The following is a 22,163-nucleotide window of genomic DNA, read 5'->3' as shown; positions in this document are numbered from 1 at the left end:
GCTACCTGAGTCCCTTGGGAAGTTCACAACCATTCTGGCCATTTGAAGTTGATACATAAGAGAGCACCTTTAAAAATTGTACTGAGCATCTGCAGTGTGAGGAAGTTTTATTAGTGGCTTTCACAGCAACATACAAATTGAGCCACAATGGACATGAAGAAGTGACGAGCTTTGAAAGACTATCATTTTAAAACCAATGCAAAGTGTGACAGGACTGTGTGTTGAGCGACATGATCATAATAACCTAAATAAAATAAAAAATCCTTCCAGTAGCACCTTAGAGACCAACTAAGTTTGTCATTGGTATGAGCTTTCGTGTGCATACCTGAAGAAGTGTGCATGCACACGAAAACTCATACCAATGACAAACTTACAGTAGTTGGTCTCTAAGGTGCTACTGGAAGGACTTTTTAAATTTTGACCAACGCGGCTACCTACCTGTAATAATAACCTAAAGTATCCAAAGATTTCACAGAGGTATTCTGAAAGAGCCGGGGGTGGGGAGAGATCAGCAGAGATAGAAGGTCAACCATGAACAGGCTGCATCAAGGAACAGTCATCAAGGAAGGAGATGACTAGAATACGGACATCAATTTTAGCAGCTAATGCAGAGTGGGGGTGGGGGTGGGGGAAGTAACCTTGTAGATGTTTAAAAGAAAGGACAGAATTTAGTCACCTCCTTGACATGTAAGGAGGAGAATACAGATGAAAGTCCTAAATGACCATGGCCTACATGGCCTAAGTGGTTGCATTTGTCACAGACAGATGAAAATATAGTGCTCCTGACATTAATGTAGAGAGGTGGTTTAGGGGTTATGAATTAATTTTCAGCTTCTCTGCTAATGTTTTCCTTTTCTGCTAACAGTGTTTTCAAACTCCCTGCTCAAAACTGTTATAAAGGAAGGAAGTTACATCATACAGTATAATCATCTATCTATCGAGAAATTTTAAGGAGCAACTTACATTAAAATTAGGGTTGGCAAGTATTTGAAGAACTTTAAGTTAGTTATCTGCCCTTTAGCTACCTAACTGATTAAACTGAAATATGTATCACAACTACTGGTGACTTTTGAGATATTGGAGGAAGGGTGCAATAATACTAAAAGAAAAGAAAAAAAAACCACCAACACTTATAGACCCAGTTCAGACGCCATTCCTGGCTAGCTGTTAAACCATCGTTCAGACACCCAGGAATGAGTGTTAGGCTCCCTCCCCGCCTCACATCCTGGTTTTCCTAGAATCGTAGCCTTAGGCAGAATGGCAGGGCAACAACATGTATTTTAATACATGTGTGTTCACACACCCAAAGGTGAAGGAGGTCTGTTTTTGAGATGAGAAAAGTGTGCATGGATGAGGGAAACAACACACTCCCTTACCTTGCTGCATTTTGTAGCTTTAAGAAACTTTTACCCTGCCTGGTGCACCTGTAATATTAGAGCAACTGCTCAGTTATATTTTGTCCCAAAATGTTTTTTTTAATGGAATAACATCTGGGAAGAGAAAAATAATACTTTTTCTTGCAAGCTCTGAAACTCACAATATCAATTAAATGGGCTTTCTAACCAGTGCTATTAAATTAAACAGGAATTAAATTAGGGCAAGCATATAAAGCAGAAAATATTGTTAATAGGATGAAAGCAATTTTAATAGCATCTTAATATTGAAACTGGAAATTAAAAAAGATTAATAATAAACATTTTTAAAAACAACATTTGCTATGACCTATGGTTTTCCCAGTAGTAATGTATGGAAGTGAGAGCTGGACCATAAAGAAGACTGATCGCCGAAGAATTGATGCTTTTGAATTATGGTGCTGGAGGAGACTCTTGACAGTCCCATGGACTGCAAAAAGATCAAACTTATCCATCCTTAAATAAATCAGCCCTGAGTACTCACTGGAAGGACAGATCCTGAAGTTGAGGCTCCAGTACTTTGGCCACCTCATGAGAAGAGAAGACTCCCTAGAAAAGACCCGGATGTTGGGAAAGATGGAGGGCACAAGGAGAAGGGGATGACAGAGGATGAGATGGCTGGACATCGAAGCGACTAGCATGAGTTTGGCCAAACTGCAGGAGGCAGTGAAAGATAGGCGTGCCTGGCATGCTCTGGTCCATGGGGTCACAAAGAGTCGGACACGACTGAACGACTGAACAACAACAAGGTGTCCAAGAGGGTTGACAGTCCTCCCCAGATTATCTGAGAAGAGAATCTCTTCCACTCTTTCTTTTTAGTATTTCACTTCAATTAGCATACAGAGAACAGCTGCTGGCTTTTAATCTATTCACATTATATTCTGTCTGACATCTCAAGGTGTTACTTCTTTCTGCAATCCAGGCCTCAGAGAGGTAAACCAAAACATTTAAATTGTAAAAGTTGGATTGGGAAAATGCTATGTGGCCTCAAACCGTCTTGAGGCTGCTAAATAAACATGTCCATGCAAAAATAAAGTTGTCATTGCCATGGTGAAATAATTTTCCTTATTTAGAATGAAATAGGTATTTTAAGCTTGCTTCCACATTTCAGACATAACATTAGTGCATCCACAAATCTGGCTATTTTAGGACTGTTTTGTTTTTAAGAACATGAGAAAAGCCCTGCTAAGTCCAGCCTTCTGATCCCACATTGGCCAACCAGATGCCAATGATAAGCTAACGAGCAGGACATGAGCACAACAGTGCTCTTCCCACTTGTGTTCCCTAGTAACTGGCATTCAGAGATATACCGGTACTACCTTCAACATCAGAATTAAAACATAGCTATCAGCCATTAATAGCCTTAAGTGGTCAATATTAGCCTCTTTAAAAGCACTTGACAAGAAGAAAGTAGTGTAGAATTGAAAAGTAAAATTAGCAGTCAGGACATTGTTTTTCTCCCATCATTTCACCAAAGGGAAAAGATCCAAAGGATAAGAAGAAGGCAAAGCTGTAGACACTGGCGTAGGAAGGGTGGGACGTAGGGGGCGGGGCACTCCGGGCAGCGGGATCCCAATAGGGTTCTATCTCGGCAAGCCACGCCTCCATAACGCACAACACGCCCCTGTGGGTGGCGCATCCCGCACCAGAACGCGCACCCCGCCCCCAGAACGCGTGTCACGCCCCTGCGGGCTGCGCGTCCCACCTCCAGAATGTGTGTCACGCCCCTGCGGGTGGCGCACCCCGCCCCAAGAATGCACGCCAGCCCCGCCCCCGGTGCTGGAGCATGACGCTCCGCCGCTGGCTGTAGAGACAGGTTGGTGGTATCATCCATTAAGCAAATCCAAGAGACTGCAAGCTTTAAAACTTCATGGTTTGCTTAAATAAATTCTAATAGGCCATTGCCAGAAACTGGTCTGACAAATCTTGCATTGTTCTACATTACATGTTCTACATACAAATATGCTATTTGGCAATTTACCACCACCACCACCACCACCCCTCAATATTAAGTTTGAAAACAAATAATTACAGTGTTATCAGCAACAATGTGTTACAATATAATCATCATTTCACTGTTAGAATCTAAATTTTGAAAACAATTTATTTTCAGGTACTGCAATGGTGACCTGAAGTATTATCAGTGGTACTTCACTGATATTTAGGATACATGACTGAGCATAACAAGTGTTATTTAGCTGGCTACAGAAGCCAATTGCAGTTTCTATAACAATTGTAATAGCCGTTAGGAAACAGAAGCTAATTAAACTGATGATGTGCCTCCATGAACAAAGATTCTCTTGAAGACTGAAGTCTGGAATTAATGACACACCTTTATTAATTTCTATCAGTATTGTTTCTTGATTTTAATTAGAATTTTCTGTTCCCAACTAGTCCTAAAGTAGTTGAATGAATAACCACAATTGTCAACATGACAGCGAAAGTTGGTACTTTGAAATAAAATCTTTTTAAAATTTCACCCACACCATGAAAGTACCGTCCAGCCTACTACATTGTGTCCTCCAGATATTTTGGACTACAGCTCCTGTCAGGAAACATGGTCGATGGTCAGGATTGATGGCAGTTGTTGGAGAGCACCTAGCTGGCTATTTCTGTCCTAGGTGAACTCCCATTTGAACATAATCAATAAGATCAAAAGTTAAGCACACAAAGTATTGCATAGGCAAAAGTCAGAGCTAGCCCAATAGATTTTGTTGCCTGAGGCAAAAACCCCCAACAAATAAATAAATAAATAAATAAATAAATATGGCATCCTCCCATTCCCTTTACCAAAGCTGACCAGACTGGTAGGTGAATATGCAACATATGCAATAAGACCACATTTGAGGGAAGCTTCCTGGCACACACAGTTCTGTTCTTCAACACTTAACCACTGCTGCCTGCCCCTAGGGGGCTGGCTCATTCTACCTAATGGTAAAGCCAGCCCTAGCAGAGAGTGCCCTATGTACTACAAAGCTGAAAGGTTTTGAAAGCAATATACCTAGTTAAATCTTTTTCTTTTTTAAAAAAAGATTAAATATGTTGGAGAGGCACATGTAACTCTGTAACCTCACTATCTATTCTATCAATAGAAAATTGCATTTTGGTACTGTGGCTAAGATGCTGGAACTACGTAGATGTCGCTGAGCAACTTGCTCTCTCTCATCTTCATTCAGTTACCCATCTGTAAAATGAGAATGATGGAGGTCTATATTTTGTGAGCACACACATGGCTATGTGCTCACTTTGTGCATTACTCATAGTACTGCAAATCTAAGCCTGAGAATTACTACAGTCATTAAATATGATGCAAAAGCATTTAAGCAGCAAGGTTGTTAAATAGGAAGGAACATATAATGTATAAAGTTATGGTCAATATACTTACTTTCGCCTTTCTGCCTCAAATTTATTTAGTAGTTTCTGAAGACCACCATTTTTAAATCCCTGAAAATGTGCCGCAGGGGCTCCTACTGTGATGACATCATAGAGAGCATCTGTAACAGGAACAGATAAATATTGAGATTTGCATACAAATATATGTGATTGTACTAGAGCCTCTGCTTATGATAGTAAGGTCCTTTATTTTGAAGCACTGTTCTGAGATGGCCTGTCCCATTTTGACACCTGCTCCCACCCTGTCCCCTGCTGAAGCCTCGTTGACCAGCTACACCTGTCGTGAGACATTAGTGTTGAGTACAGTATAAGGTTGGGGAAGAAGAGAAGGAAGAGGTGGGGTGGGGTGGTAAGGCTTGCATAGTGTACATGTGGGGTTTTGTGTCAGCGTCAGAATAAAGCACTGAACTACAACCTTCCCCAACTATTATCTGCAAATGGCATTGCTTCACATATTTGTCCCACAAACCTGCAACTATGATTGACTTGAAGGTAGATCTGATTAAACACTGACCTTTTTGATCAAGGAGCAATGTTTAAAATGCTCTGAGTGTTTCAAAGGAAGAACTGCTGAAATTTAAAAGTCTGCAGCTAATAGGAGTCTGGAAGAAAAACAGTTTCCAGGACAGAACCTGCACCAAATTACTAAGCAGAAAACTGTGCACCGAATACAGCTTACCTTTTAACCGAGGACTGTGCACATACATTCTCTGCAGATGTAGATTGATTGGAACAAATTCTAGTGTCTTTTCTCCTTTACTGCAGCTTGATTTGAAAGAAGAGCCTGGGAAGAAAAAGTGAAAAGAATCATTATTTGAGGTGCCCATGTGATGCTCTGTCTTTCTAAAAATGCCAGAACAATACTTCCACATCGACAGCATTTTAAAATTGCTTTTAATGTGTTGTTGTGCATCAAGGAAATATCGGCTTGCTAACTGTCTCTCTCAGCATGCACCTCAAAAGCAGTTGACAAAATAGCTTTTAATTCACAGAATGAACTAATGTTTCTGTCTCACCCACCCCCTGCGTTTAGTGATGGATGTTCTTAATGGCTAAAAATCAGTACACAGCATGTTTGACGCCACATTTGAACTATATTGTGTTTGTAGGGTTACAAAAAGAGGAATGTCGCAGTGAGGAATGCTTGTGTTCAGGCAGGGGCGAAGGAAGGCTCTCCAGCACCCAGTGCGGGGTGTCGAGGGGCAGGGAGAACTGCCCATAGGGGCAGGGCAAACCGCCCAGCGGTGCATGCGCAGCCCCACTATGTGCAGCGCACATGCAGAGCGGCATCGTAGGGACAGCGGGGGGGGGTCCTCTGCTCGCGGCTACAGCGGCGCGATGGCGGCTGCTCACGCCGCCATGCCCAGGGGTGGCGGGGTGAGCCCCCGCAGGGTGCCTTCTTGTCACCCCCCTCAGAGATGGCATCCGGGGAGGACTGCCCCCCTCCTCTGCCACTGTGTTCAGTGTTCCATTCCAGCCCCAGCCCCCAGTTTTTGTCCCTCACCCCACCAACAAATACCTTATTCATCTGCCCCTGTGCTGCTATTTTGGCTGCATAAGACCTGGCAATTTCCACATAAGTTCAGACCCCTAGGAGCAACTTTTTTTTAGTGGGGGGGGGACAGGCTGAATTAGGGAGGAAGGAGCAGGAAAGTCCCTTTCCACAAGCTTCTTTCTGCTTGTGATTTTCAGGATCCAACCCACCCACCACCCAGCCCTGCATCTTCCAATCATGGGAAGCTGTGATCTATCAAGGATTCCGAATATGGCTTCATAGAGCAGAAAGTGAATTGTTTTCACTGATAACTTGCACACTGTGTTTATATGATTTAGAATTGGGATTATATAAGATTTCTATGGAGTCTGAAGCAGCCCTGTAGACAGTACAATTTGTGCAAGGACTTGTTTGAGTCTAACGTGGGTGGAGAGATGTAGCAGGGGCAAAGCATTAGAGTGGTGGCATCCAACACAATGCTATCCATATAGGCTGAACAAGGAGACTACCCCCTTGCATTCGTGGAATCATAAAATATGAATGACCAATTCCCACAACATTACAAATATATTATCAGGCATTCATATATTACATATATTATCTAAATAACCCTTACAACAGCCCTCTGGCATCGTACAGTATTATTAATCTCATGTTACAGTCAGGACTTGTGCTTTCGTCATGGGTATCTTGGAAGCTTTTATGCTGAAAGGCAGGATACAAGTTTGATAATTGCCAGCTAGTGAGTTTGTGGTTGGAGATGGTCTCTACAATGCACCAGCTGCCAAAGCTCACTGTCCCTACCAAGCATACCGGTAAGTGGACACCCAAAACTATGAGCTTTACTGTTACTGTGGCCTAGCCTGTTACTATGCCACTGAACCAGTACACTCTTGCTTCCACACTGCCACCCCTTCCCTCTCTTCTTCTTTTGCCATGATAAGCCAGGGGGTTTACATACTAACTATGGTTACAAGATTCATAGCAAGTCAAAGCTTTAAGCCATGGTTTGAAGTTTGTTTAAGATTGTGACCTCATGACCATAGTTTCCCAGTTTGGATAAAATGGGAAACTATGGTTAACTGAAGAAGTGTGCATGCACACGAAAGCTCATACCAAGAACAAACTTAGTTCGTCTCTAAAGTGCTACTGGACAATTTATAAAATTTATTTCTACTGTGTCAAACCAACACAGCTACCTACCTGAACCTGAAGACTTATGCAGTTAGTTACACCACTACAGAAAGAGAGGCCAGAGGATGTGGACCAAACAGGCACAATGATTGTTCACATACTATTAACTCAAGATACATATTTCCAAGCAGGACCTATGTATTACACTACCACAGGCATTCACAGATTCCCTTACTACTAAGGGGCACCTTGTACGCCTCCTTCCAGCAACTCTGGCAGCCAAGCTGGTGCTAAACGTATTGCTCTGCTTTCCTTTGGACAACATCAGCAAGACTGAGAGGAGGAGTACTGTCATTTGGGCAGCCCACGACCTCCATACACAATGGCCAGACGTGCACCCCGGGAGGTCACTTCGGTGCTGCAAACACAGCAGTTTGATTTCACCCCTGGAGGTGTACTTCATGGTCTCTTGAGACAGACAGATGCCAAAAAGGGGTGGTTGATTTGAGTCTGGTTTGGAATGCCCAGACCAGAAATCACCTGAGAACTCAAAAGATGCAGCTCTAACTGACTTTAAGGAGGGAGGGATACAAAGTAGTGTGCATACCTGTGTGTGTGTGTGTGTGTGTGTGTGTGTGCGCGTGCACACAAATGATTAAATTATCTATCTATATGTTTGATGATATAAAATTTTTCTTCCGAGGATTCCTCAGGGAAAGTTATGTGTTTAAATGTATGGTGTGCGCACAGCCTGAGACTGTGGTTTTTTTTAAACTTTATTTTCAAGGCTCCAGAAGGTCCTTCATTCAAATAATTAAGGAATCTCCAGTGCACTCATTCAGTTCTCCTCATTGTGAGGGCAAGTGAAAACAGCATGAGGAGGGGAGCAGCATACATGCTCAAGGGTCATTCCTGAACTCTTCAGGAGTTGGGTGGCAAGGATATCAACTGAATGGCACCCATGCCACATAGCTGTGTAGAAAGCATCAGATCATTACTTCAGCTCTTCAGTGAGAACAGCCTCATACCTGTATACTTCCCAAGTTCTGCAAGCATGCTTTGGTAGAGAGCTAACATTTGATCACAGTGTGCAATAACACTTTTCCGCATATTGTCCCAATGTGGAGCAAGTTCCCCGAGTTCATTAAGGTCCTGATTCCTAGGATGGAAGGAAAAAGAAAGTCACAGCATGAGCCCCATGACACAAAAATATTTAGCTACTAATGAGTGGTTCAACAGGCAATTAAATTGTTACAATGTTTATTGACACACACACACCACCATTTTGTAGTTCAGTTGTATAGTGCATGCATAAGAAGAACCTGTTGGATCAGGTCAATGGTCCATGTAGTCCTGTTCTCACAGTGGCCAACCAGAGGTCTGTGGAAAGCCAGCGATTAGGACATGAATGCAATAGCAACCTGCCCACCTGTGATTCCCAGCTACTGCTATTCAGAGGTATGCTACCTCTGATAGTGGAGGCTGTCCCTGTCCAGAAACAGTTGTAGCTGGAAAAACAGCCAAAATGCATCTGAGCCATTGAAGCCACCTAGACATCAAGTGACAATGCTGGATGGACTACTACCAAACTATAAGCTCCATGAACAGAGAGTACAACCCTACCCAGAGCAGGATGAACATCTATTTCCCAGACCCAATAACCACCCACCTACAGTGCCTTCATAATTCATCTTCATCCAGCCCACTACCAAGTCCAGACACAAACTGTCCAGACAAAAGTCATCATTAGCATTGTGTCTGATGGCCTTTTATGTGGGAATGAAGCATGGTTAATACGTCTAGAAGAAGAGAGCCTATTCCATTGGTCTTAATTTATTATTATTTTTACTTAGACCAGTGGCATGGGATTGCAAATAATCACATTCCACACGAAAATAATTTCACCTGTACTGTGCGAGGCAGTACAGCTCAACAGCAGGCAATATAAACCTGCTGTGTGTTGGAATCCCTTGAAGACAACTGCAGTGCCTGGACAGTAAGGTTGTGTATCCACAGCCATGACCAGAAGTGGAATGGCTGCTGGGAGGAGTGCAAAGAGAAGAAACACCATGGTGCATCTGCAGCAGCACAACCAAATGCTTTCATCTCCCCCAGCTGCAGCAAAATATTTCTCTCCCATACTGGTCTCTACAGCCACAGTGGGCACTATAACTCTTCAACAGTTTGACTTCAGCCCCCAAGATGCACTCCTCTGTTGTCTCCCAAGACAGACAGATACTAACAACTGTGTGAGTAACATTGTTTTACACTAAAAACAAAAACTAATTAAAACATTAGCTTAAGTAAAAATCCTATTTTCCCTTTTAAACATATCACACCAGGATACATTTCTAACCTCATTAATCTTTATTCTAAGTGAAAATGTCAGTGTCATGGGAAATCACCATGTCAGGGAACTGCCCTCGGCAGGGCGGGAGGTCTTCTCGATGTACCGAGAGCCCTGACACCTCCTCAGTAGTGAAACCTCTTCAAGCGGGAAAAGCGGCACCTCCTCCAGTGGGGAAGGGCGGGCTGGAAACAGCCAGGCGAGGCAAGGGCTTGGAGATGCTGCTGAGAGCCCCAACACGCCTCATGAGTTTCGCTCTGAGGGGAGCACACCACTTCTGTTGCCCCAGTTGCACAGAGGGGTCAAAAGGAGACAGGGGAGGTGGCGCTTTGGGGTGCCTAAATTCTTATGTTGGGGTCACAGCCGGAAACCAGCACTCCCGGATTCTGCGAGTGACTAGGACGGTCATGTTTTCACGTTCTCTGCACTGTAAATAGTCTGCACCATTAAACTGTTAAAAGACAGTTGAGACTCACGCCTGATTACTCGTGAGCAACCTTAATGCAGATCTGACATCACCGATATTACAAAAGGAAATCCGTCAGCAAGTTACCAGTTTTCCTGTTCAGTCTTTTGGAATTTTACCTCATCTAGTGCTTCCTGAAAGCATATGACAAAGTTTGGCTGCTAAAGTTGACAATTTGGTTTTGTACATGGTGGTTGCTACATTGACTACAGAAGTCTGCAGAGTCTTCTCCTGTACTGGATTGAAGTCAGTTGTGGGCATCCTATGATGTAGACAATTGTCGAATGCCCAACAGTTCTCCTTGACCCTGGCCCTCACAGCTGAATTGCCTTTTGCAAATTCAAATACAGTGGTACCTCAGGTTACAGACTCCACTAACCCAGAAATAACGCTTCAGGTTAAGGACTTTGCTTCAGGATAAGAACAGAAATCGTGCTCTGGCGGTGCAGCAGCAGCAGGAGGACCCATTAGCTAAAGTGGTGCTTCGGGTTAGGAACAGTTTCAGGTTAAGAACGGACCTCCGGAACGAATTAAGTACGTAACCAGAGGTACCACTATACATTTCTGAGGTAACAAGTGGTCCTGATAATGAAAAGAAAGCATGTTTGTAAGGTTGTTCTTGAGTTGGGGAGGGGGATATGCTGTGTAACTGCAGACTAATGTCTAATCAACCCTTCCTACCAGGCTGGTTAAATGGACACCAGCTTACCAGTTGAAAGCTGAAACGGATTATCTTGATTTACTTCTATATGGATTTAGTAAAATTGACATCATTAAAGATGAGTATATAGATAGGCTTAGTCACCTTTACAAAGGACCCGCACCAGAAGATAAATAGGGGGAATGTGACCATGATAATTCTTTTGGCTCTTCTGACAGCTTTGGATACTATGGACAGCTCACCTGCAAGAAGGGTCTGAGACTAGTGTTCTGCACAACTAGAGTTGTGGGAGGTTGAAAGATAGGAGTTATCACTTTGAACTTGGAGAATGAGGAGGACCGATTCCTGGATTAGAAGCGGCCATGGTGGTAGTGGTATTTTCATATGCTATGGTGTTTTTATTGCAATCCATTTCAGGGACTCTGTCACCAAAGCAGTATATAAAATCAAGTACAATGGGGCTACTTTGTCGCTATCTTCGAACTTGATGGAGGGTCAGTGGGGTGCGGGTGGGAATTTGATTTTTGCTGTTATTTACTTCATTTGTAAATACTTCAAATATTACAAAAGCACCATTAGCCTGCAGTGCTCTCTCATCCAAAGGAAACTAAATCCTCTAGCCTAGTCCTTGGACTTGACATCACTCAGGGAAATGGGAAACACTTAGCAAAACACTTATTCTCCAGGAACTAGATGCCTCGGGTCTGATATATTTGAAGGAATATCTTCTTCAACAGGTAGGCTAGCATGTCGCCAGAGATCTTTTAAACATTTACTAGAAAAACAAACTTATTTCAGGGAGGCAGCCACTCAGGTATGTGCATCACATCCACACAATTGCAATATTTAGGACATACCTATTAAGGCATTTCTGTTCTCTCAAGCCTGCTGATTTTTCAATAGGAAAGCTGCCTAGTGCTTAGGTATTATACTGTATTTTTTATCATATTGTTAGTAACAGTTTTATGGCATTTTATTATATCATTCTTCATTTTGTTCTGACAGCAGGAGCAGAGTATCTATCTGAAGAGCATCCTTCCTATCTGAAGAGTAGCCTACCTACTGAGGTCTTCAGTACAGATCTGTTTGTGTATCCTTAAGTTGGGGCCAACTAGGCCTTCTATGTCCCTGCACTAAACCTCTAGAGCATCCTCTCAAAAGCAGCTTCTCTTGCCTCGTCGTTAATAGCATTCTACCATGTTGCTAAAGCCTTCCTCTTTAGGAAGACTTTGGTAATTTATTTTAATTTGTTGGAAGCTACTGTAGTGAAACAGCTTATAAAGCTGCTGCTTTTATTCTCTTATCCTTTTAGTCTGCTATTAGTAAGCGCTGGTTTTTTTACTGTTATACTTCTTTAATGGTTTTAATTTTATTGTTGTTCGCCACTGTGAGCTCTGCTGAGGATGATGGAAGTGTTGGGATGCAGTGGATGTGTCTGCATGAGAAAGAGTAGACTGAGAGAGTAACCTCCAAGTTTCCTAGACTGTCCTTTCTAACGTAAAATATGCTGTCCTTCCTTCAGGTGCTGGACTGATATTCTTTGGGTTGCTGATCTCATTTTCTACTTCCACGTTCTTCATCCTCGCCTTGGGAGAGGAAGTGTCTTTTATGTCTCTCCTGCTGAGGTGCAAGAACAAGCATGGCTCAATGAACCTCCCGCTTATTTATACAGAACTAGGAATTTCTGCGATCATGCATGTATTTCCTGTAATAAGCATAACTTTCTTATTTTTTCCAAAACTCAGAATATCTGTGTGATTATATCCAGAATAAAGTGTGCCTCTTCAAAAGGGATCCAGTATTTAATTCAACTTCTGCTGAGTGCTTGAACTCCAAATGTCAACAGAGAAGATGAAATGTTTAAAATAAAATAAAAATCAAAGTGTAAAAGTTTCTCCCCCTGTCGTGTGTGTATGTATTAAAGCTAAATGGGTCTGAGTTTGAGCTGTGTCAGGATAGGATACTGTTTGGGGGTCACATGAATCCTAAATAACAAGTTTTATACAAAGTTTGCCTGCATTTGGAAGTTACATTCTCAGAAGGCCGCCTTCTTAAAGGTTAATCTGAAATCAGGAGCAGGTGGCTAAATGTTGCATAAAACAGTGAAAATCCTTTTTGTATAAGTGCTAAACCCTTCATTCAATGCAGATGCATGCTGTTCTCATTAACTTCTACTGGGACTCATTTGCATATTTTTGAAGGCAGACTATAGCTCTCAATATCTTCTTAAAGCACCCCTTCCACGATCACTTTACTAGATTTAGATCTTAAGCTTTGCATACTGCTTGGTTTGCATATCCCAGTAGGAGTGGGTAAATCTGTATGCTTGCAGGATTTCTTGCCATATTGCGAAATAATGGATTAGAAGAAATAACACATGCAGTGGACTGAGGGTTTTGTTGGAAATAAAACATGGCTATTAAAAATACTTAGAAACGGTAGCCTATTTTGATTGAGCTGGTTTTTAGACATACCTGCATGACAACTTGAAATGTACCATTACTTTGTTATTAATTATATGTGATTATAAACCATACAGTTAGCTCCTATTCAGTGTGTTTCCTTGCAGTGTTAATATAACAATCAGCTAAGGTTAAAGAAAAGAAGCATAGTTAAATCTATGATGCTACTTTCTTAATGACTTAATTAATTTCATTATGTTTAAGCATAAGCCTGTGGCAAGATTAATGGACTGATGACTATCAAAATGCCCTATTTACAATCAATAACTTCCAACATTGAAAATAAGGATTGATGCTCTGGGTGGTTGGAACAATGTAATTAAACTGTCCATAGGCTTTCATTATGTTAATCTGTTCAGCACTCATTCACACTGGCTATCTACCACAGAAGTTACAGCAGGGGTCAGCAACCTTTTTCAGCTGTGGGCCACTCCACTGTCCCTCAGACCATGTGGTGGGCCAGACTATACTTTGGGGGGGGGGGTAATGAACGAATTGCTATGCCCCACAAATAACCCAGAGATGCATCTTAAATAAAATCACACAATCTACTCATGTAAAAACACGCTGATTCCCGGACTGTCCATGGGCCGGATTGAGAAGGCGATTGGGCTGCATCCAGCCCCCGGGCCTTAGGTTGCCTACCCCTGAGTTACAGTCTGAATTTGATGTTTGCATAGGATCACTTATATCAATTGCATTCAGATTAAAATTATGATCGTTATGATGAAGGAACATGATTAGTATGAGCTAAGTAAATTTTAGGTTCATAGCTTTATAACTCATTATAAAGCATGAAAGATAAGGCTGCAATCAAAGTTCATTTTAAGCCTATCTATTTATTTATTTTTAAAATGTACAGCCCATTTTTACATGTGGCTATAAAGTGTCTTACAAAGAAAATAAAAATAAAATATAAACACCAGAAAAATAGAATTGTTTTGACCTGACGTCTGAAACTCTGTAGAGATGATTCCTGCCTGGTTTCTCTATTGGGAGTGGGTTCTATAAGGTTAGGCCCACAATACTGAGGACATAACTCCTTGTAGATATGAGTTCTGTTTCTGGACCATGGAAGAGGGTAACACCACCAAGCCTTTCCCTGTGGGGATTCTAGCTGCCATTATGCCAGGGGGGAGAACTGTGTGGACATTGTCCTGGCCTGGACATTGTCAGCAGCTTTTCTCCTGGATCTGATCTGGGGGCTTCAGGGAATGGAGGGACTGCTCTTTATTAGATGCCAACAGCAAGAACCGCCACTGACATCAGTCTTAACCTTAAGAACTTGCGCTTGAGCTTGCTTTTTTTCCTTTCACATGTGTTATGTCTTTTTAGAAGTAATTTTTGTAAGCTACTCTGAGGCTGCATTCACATGCAAGGCTTATACCATTCGTTTTACTGATTAGAAGGTTAGAACTTCCATAACGTTCCTTTTCCACTGAAGAACTGATACAGTACATCACCATTTCGCTCTTCATTTCACTCACACCAGTAGGTAATTGCAGTGTGAAGTGAACGTTAGAAAACAGGAGAGAAGCACTACCCTTATAACCATCCCCTCCACTCCACAGTTGTTGAAGGGGAGAGGGCAACCCAGGCTTCACAACCAGAGGATCAAGAGGTGGGAAGGGAGGCAAAGAGTGGCTGGATCAGGTTGTTTGTTCATTCTGGGGTGGGCCGCTTTTTCCATGGACATTTCAAGTTTGACAATAACAGTGAGCTGAAGAGAAAGGTATATAGTACGCCCAAGATTTTCCGAGCTGAGAGAACTGCAAACATTATACTGTATCTGGACCACGGAAATGAGGGACGGACAAACACATGCCATTGGTTTTCTAGAATGGCTTTTACGTCATGTGAAAGGTCAAACATAATGCACAAAGTAACAGGGAAACATCAGGAAAATGAATAAACTGCAGTCTGAATGACACCGGAACGCTTTTTTGGCTAAAAGGCAGGGCATAAATGTTATAAACAAACACAGTAATAAATAAGTAGCACAAGGCATTTACAATCTAGCTCAATTAAAATTAAAACACTAACCTTTACAACATTAGACTTGTGTTTAGCTTTTTGTTGCCTCACATTTGTCTCTGTGTATTCTTAGAGACCTCTTTTATCATAAAAGTCCTGGCTACAGGCCTCAGCTCCATGCCAATAAACAACAGAAGTCTTAACTTCCCAGTAGCTGTGAGGATCCCCTAAGGCTCAAACTGGGCCCCTTCCTTTCTCCGTGCAGCTGCCCTGCACAATGAGCTCTTTCTGGCAATGAAATATTCTCACACTCTGGACTTGCCTCACCTACTTTGCTGCCCATTGGACCCCAAGGCCTTCTGCTGCAACTGGGACCTGGCATGAGCAACAAGGTCTTAGTGGCATTTCTGTGCAGTGGTTGTCGGTGACCATTGGAACAGGCAGAAGGCAGGGAGGTCAACAGTAGGTGGAGCTGATGGTGCATTTTAAACACATGGCTTCCCCCAAAATAATCCTGGGTACTGCAACTTGTTAAGGGTGCTGGGAAATGTAGCTCTGTGGGAGGTAAGCTACAGTTGCCAGGATTGTTTGGGGGAAGTCACAGGTGCCGAAGTGCTACAAATGTGCTTTAAATGTATGATGTGAAGGCAATGAATGATGGGCGGAGCCAATGGCAGGCAGAAGTAACTCCTTCCAGCTTTGTCCCCATTCTCTTCCCTGCTGAGTTTTATGAGGGAAATGCTGTGAAGAAACTGATAGCTAGTGTCACCTCTGGGGTTGGTTGGAAATAAGAAGGCAGGTAAGCAGGTGGGAGCTGGCCGAGGTTGGTGGGGCAGTGCCCCACTTGCCCTAAGAGGCCAGCCTCCACCATTCCTCTGCTCTGGCTTCCCACTTTGTCCATTGGCAATGGCTCAACTCCTGACTCCCAGCCTCTGGGCTCACCTGTGGCAGCTGCCTGGCAGACTGAACAGGTTGAAACTGTGTGGATTCCTAGCAGTGAACTCATGGATTTCAGTCAACTTCTATTACCAATGTTATAAAGACAGTTTTATAGCTTGCTTTTACTTTTTCATGCTGTTTCCCTTACCTTCTCATATCCTCCTTTATGTGCAGGCTGATGAGTTCCTTGGGAATATGAAAAGAAAGAGTGCTCTCAGACATCTGTTCTCGTACACACATCCACTTGTTGTCAGAAGTGGGGAATCTATATAACTTACAGATCGGGTTTTTTAACACTGCAAAAGGAAAAAAAAATGATGGGGTTGCTTAATCGCAGCTATATTTTTGTTCAAAAGCTATCACAGTGGTTTATTAGCGAAGTAATTTATCTCTTTCTCGCTGTATTTTAAAAATTAAACCACACAAATAAATCTATTCTGCCTTTAATTTATTATTATTATTTAATTTATTTCAATAAATTAAAGGGAGAGTCCCTTAAGTTATGCTACCCAAACAGAAGACAATTAAATTCTACCTAGAACACTAGATGCTGGATTTATTACTTCAGCTGCACTAAGATTAAAAACTCAGGACTACTGGCACAGATTCCTAGGATAAAAGAACTTGGCTGAGAAATAAACAGTGAAATCTCAACGAGCAGCTGATGACATTATGATCATGTGTTATGAATGATAATATTCTCCTGGCTCCACATCCATTGTTGTTTTTTGTTTTGCTTTAAATAAAATATACTTCATCTGTTGATGCACTTTTGTGGTGGTTCAGCTGATTTCTTTTTTACTAGCCGTGCAGATTCAAAATGGTCTCATTACATAGAATCTCATTATACTTTCTAAATTTGTTTGATAAAACTAGCTATGCTGTAGATAAACAACAATGGAAATGGTATGTTTCATCCACAGACCCTTGCCAACAGGGCTAATTCATATATTCAAAAGTTGGGACATTAATTCAAGGCATTAGATTTGGAATCCTTCTTCCTTTGGCCATGGGCTTGCAACTGCCATAGCAACTATGGGAGATAACTTTCCATCCATTAGCAAGCTCTCATTAGCAAGCCTGTTTGGACAACACGGAAAGCCAAACCATGGCTTACTAGGGCTACATGGATGTGCTGCAGAGAAGCCCATACCTGCTTTGGTCTTCCCCAACCCTTTTAGCTTAGTGTGGCAGGACAGCTAAGCCAATATCATCCTGGTTAAACTCTTTCCCCCTTAACGCCCTTCTATCTCATGTCAAAGAGATGAACAACTACCTTACATTCAGAAGACATCTGAAGGCAGCCCTGTTCAGTGAAGTTTTTAATGTGTGATATTTTCATGTATTTTAATCCCTGTTGGAAGCCGCCCAGAGTGGCTGGGGAAACCCTGCCAGATGGGCGGGGTACAAATAATAAATTATTATTATTATAACCAGGAATAAACAGAAAGGGCTGAAGCCAAGGGGAAGAAGAGTTTAACATCAAGGAGAAAGCTATTTTGATCATAGTTAGAGTTTGACAGACTTAGTGTAACTACACAAACAAACACAAACACTTATAAAGCATGAACCAAGCTTTTTAGTCCACAAAAACTAGCCAAGGTGCTTCTGAGCTACAATTAAATTGTTTGTTTATTCATACCCCGCCCAGGGCCAGGATCAGGGCGGCTAACACCAAATATGAATTACAATAAAACGTAATAGAAAAACAAACCAACAAACAACAACAACAACAAACAGTTAATTAAAATATGGCTTAAAATACAGCTCAAATCATGCCCATTACCTTTCTAGAATTTTGTTCCTTTCATATATATATATATATATGTGTGTGTGTGTGTGTGTGTGTGTGTGTTAAAAGATCACATTTTCAAAACACATACATGTAGAGAAAATATATTATTTTAATTTTAAGATTCCAGCTTTATATATGAATAGCAGTAAAACCAAAATGTCTCGAGATAAAAATAAAATAGTTATGAGCATCTATGAGATTAACCATTGATACCTCATTCCCACTCTTAGTCACTACTTCATAACTCACTTGGAGCTGGAGCTCCATATATTAAGAACGCTCAAGAATAATGCCAAGGGCCTTTAAGCTTTGGAGATTTTAAAAAACAACAACACGTGAGGCGGTCTTCCCCAGCCCCCTAACTACTTCCAGAATTGTAAACAATACAATAAACTGTTCAAGACACTGAAATGCAGAGTATAAACACAATAACTCTTGCTAGGTATGGCCAGCAGCTACTGCTGTAATTCCCGTCTTTCGATACATACACAAAAGTAAATACATTACAGGCAAAGCAGAACAGATGGGAAATGCATACACTGTATCACCTGGATACAATGATAAATTACAGCACAGGTCAAAGCTAACTGCTAGGAAGGAATTTAATTACGGCTGCAATAATGGTCTGCATAAGGGACAATAAACCAAAGCTGAAACCAGGCAAGTCAGAGGTATTTGGGGTGGATGGTTCATCAATGGAGTGGTGTAAATCCTGTGCTAGATGAGGTTGTATTCCTCATGACGCAACAGGTTTGCAGCTTGGGGGTACTCCTTGATTCATCTTTCACCCACTGGAAGTGCAAGATGCTTCTGCAACATTGAGTACATGTACTTTTACCAGCTTAGGCTGGTATGTCAGTTGTAAACCTTACCTAGAAAGACAGAGGCTGCCCTCAGTTACCTATGCATTGGAAATGTCCAAGTTAAGACTCCTGCATGTGCTAGTTAGACTGTTCAGAAACTGCCGTTAGTGAAGAATGCAGTTTTTTAGATTACTAAAAGGGATTGAAGATTATTATTGCATTACGCCTCTGTTACATCCGGGGCTGGAATATATATATTTGGGGGGGGGGGGGGGAATGAACGAATTCCTATGCCCCACAATAACCCAGAGATGCATTTTAAATAAAAGGACACATTCTACTCATGTAAAAACATGCTGATTCCCGGACTGTCCGTGGGCCGGATTTAGAAGGTGATTGGGCCGGATGTGGCCCCCGGGCCTTAGTTTGCCTACCCATGGCTTAGGACCAAGACACTTAAAGGACTGCCTGTCTCAGATGTACCTAGCCATACACGAATATCTTCAGTGAAAATCCTGCTGCAGGTATCTCCACCACTTGAGGTGAGGCAGGTACCTACCAGGGAGGCCTTTTCAATGGTGGTACCCCAATCATGCCCAAATAGGTTGTGCCCAAAGAGGTTCATCTGGAAAGCTTGTATTGGCAAAAACATTTTCTTTTTCCTAAGTTTTTTAGATGCATTTTTAATCTGGCTGGCTGTTTTATGGTGTTTTTGTGGCTTTGTGGCCTTTTAGTTTATTATGTTTTATTTATATTTACAGTTTAATTGTGTTATTATCTATAATGAATGAATGAATAAAAATTTCTAACTCTCTTAGAATTAACATATCCTCAAAATGTATTGAGTTCTTGTATGGTGCTAATTTATGGAAATATTATTCAATATGAAGTTGAATATTACCCAGGAGCCAGAAAAAACACTGGCTCATAAATGGGTTCTTGTTAGAAACCACATGAACACGGGGGCCCAACTCCTTCTCATAATTATATACATGTAGCGTAGTGCTGAACATTAATTATTTCCATCATTAGCCTATAGACTTAGCACACATACCTGCATTTAATAAAGGTAAATTGTCTTTACTACTGGTGTTTTCTGGAGATGTACACTCATAAACCAAGGCACACTGCAAAACAAAAGTTAAAAATATTTAGAATGTTATGAGAGGATTCATCATACAAAGTCTAAAAGAGTCATAAAGCACACTGAAATTGGCACAACACACAGCAAGTGTACTCCAGCCCTCTTCAGGTATGAGGGCAACAACGGATCATGTGTGCACATAAAGTGAGTAGCAGATCAGGACCACGCATGCTGGTCGCACTTCAACATTTTCTTTGCACGCCAGCCCTACTCCTTCATTCCCAAACTTTGCACAACGAACTAAGGGGGATTGTAAGTACATTCAACTAGAAGCACTTATAAGCCTCCTAGTGATTGGAAAACCTGGTAAGGCAGTTCAACAACTGAACTCATAAACTTTCTCAGATAAATTACGTCAGGCTCCATTAACGTGCTACAAAACTGGAACATTCAAAGCATCCAAAACCCTCCAACTCACTATGGAGCTATAAGAAGGGTACTTTGAAATAGGCATCATTCAGAGACACATTCATTTTGTCTTGTTTCACCAGTCCCCCATTGTTACAGTGTCGTGGCTCCATTTGTTCCCAATCCTTTTATTTTATTATTATTAATCTCCATCCCCTCAGCCTCCTGGGCTAATTCATAGCTCACATTCATTTTCCTCCTTGTTCACTGAAGAAAGCATGTTTTGAAAAAGTCATTGGCAGGGTAAGTGACCTCACTTATGTTGTTGAAGTATATCCTGGGAATCAACATGTTGGGGCTTGATATCATGATTTCCCCTTATTACATTGTCTGAAAGATAATCTTCTTAAACCAATTTAAAAACAGTACATTTTTACCTACATAAAGCTGCTGTGTCAAGTCAGGAGCACGAAGGAGATGGCAGCCAATTGTCTGAGAGAAAGACAACTGTCCATAACTTTCTTGCTATTGTATCAATCACAGAGGTGCATCTTAAATCAAGTAGAATGTTCCCTAAAACAGGAAGAACTGGAATTACCCACTTCCTAGGACTGGGGTGAAATGCTCACATCCCTTTCCCAGACTCATTCATATACTGTGAAAGTTGGAAAGGCAGTCAGTGATTGGGGGCTGGGGAGAATTCACCAGCATTCTTGCTAGCCAAATTTAAGTGCCAGAACTAGAGATTGATTACTCTGTCAATTTTGGAGTCTCATTTCCCCCAAATCTTAAATTTAGTTTACCCCATTTCCACTTAAATTTACTATTAAAAGAAGTTCACACAAAAATGTGGTTGTACTTTCATGTGTATTTCTTACAATATGTGTACACAGTGTTCGAAACTCCCATTGTTCTAGGCGCATTTTGCGACAGGGAATTTCATTAGTGCGAGCAGTTTCTGAGCTCTGGGTGCAGAGTGGAAGGAAATGAGGACCTTTTTCTGCCTCCCCACTTCCAATGACTCTCTGAAGACTGGAGAAGTGACCCTCTTAAGAATATTGGGGGGGGGCAGGCAAAGGACTAGACAATGTGAAAAATGAACATAATATTTTAGCGGCAGTTCATTCATCTTCAGCTTTGTATTCTTGTTATAAAAAAAACCGTGCCTAGACATTCCGTGGTTGTGCCTATAACCCAAGTTTAAGGTGCCATTTAGCTCCTGGCTTTAATGTCTCGGTTTCAAACACTGTATGTACATATATATGCAACATTGTCAATTTGTGCAACATTTTTACAAGCAATTTCCCACTAATAGAATGCATTTTTGTACATTATCTTCACTGCTAATTTTTATATGCATTCTTCAGTTGGCTGTTACAAAATTCAGTGACATGTTAATTTCAAAGGAGAGCTGTGTTTTGGTTTGGGTATTGGTTCAGGAAGTGCAAATTTGCTCAGTGAATTTCTCTCCCATCCCTACCTACAATCCCCATTGTAACAAAATTAAATATTGAAAACACTTTTGCTGCTAATTCTGTAAAACAGGCAGCAGAGATAAACAAATGAATTCAGGAAGGCGACTTAATTGCTATGTCTTCTCCCAACCCCCCTTGTATTCAATGTGAAAGTTTCGGGCACATGATAAATTTCTACTGCATCTTCCTATTAAGATTGACATCTCACCTGCAATGGAATCGAACACAATTCATTTCAGATCAAAGGTAACAGTAACAAAGAAAAGAGTCAGAGGTACATGTTTCAAAGGAGTGTTATAGTCACAATAAACCAGA

General features: G+C 41.5%; 1 protein-coding gene across 6 annotated transcripts in view; it reads right to left on the bottom strand.

Annotated features, from left to right (window-relative positions):
* INPP4B (inositol polyphosphate-4-phosphatase type II B) overlaps nt 1-22,163 on the bottom strand; it is a 205,737-nt gene that overhangs the window by 62,576 nt on the left and 120,998 nt on the right. For all 6 annotated transcript variants that reach the window (XM_033160867.1, XM_033160868.1, XM_033160869.1 and 3 more), the window contains 5 exons: nt 19,936-20,008; nt 16,432-16,579; nt 8,463-8,593; nt 5,485-5,589; nt 4,798-4,906 (listed from right to left, as the gene is read on the bottom strand). In XM_033160867.1, the coding sequence (XP_033016758.1) occupies nt 4,798-4,906; nt 5,485-5,589; nt 8,463-8,593; nt 16,432-16,579; nt 19,936-20,008 (566 nt within the window). The remainder of the gene's footprint in view (nt 1-4,797; nt 4,907-5,484; nt 5,590-8,462; nt 8,594-16,431; nt 16,580-19,935; nt 20,009-22,163) is intronic.

The sequence above is a fragment of the Lacerta agilis genome, chromosome 9 (genome assembly GCF_009819535.1).
Source record: "Lacerta agilis isolate rLacAgi1 chromosome 9, rLacAgi1.pri, whole genome shotgun sequence".
NCBI lineage: Eukaryota > Metazoa > Chordata > Lepidosauria > Squamata > Lacertidae > Lacerta > Lacerta agilis.
This window is presented reverse-complemented; position numbering and strand designations above follow the sequence as displayed.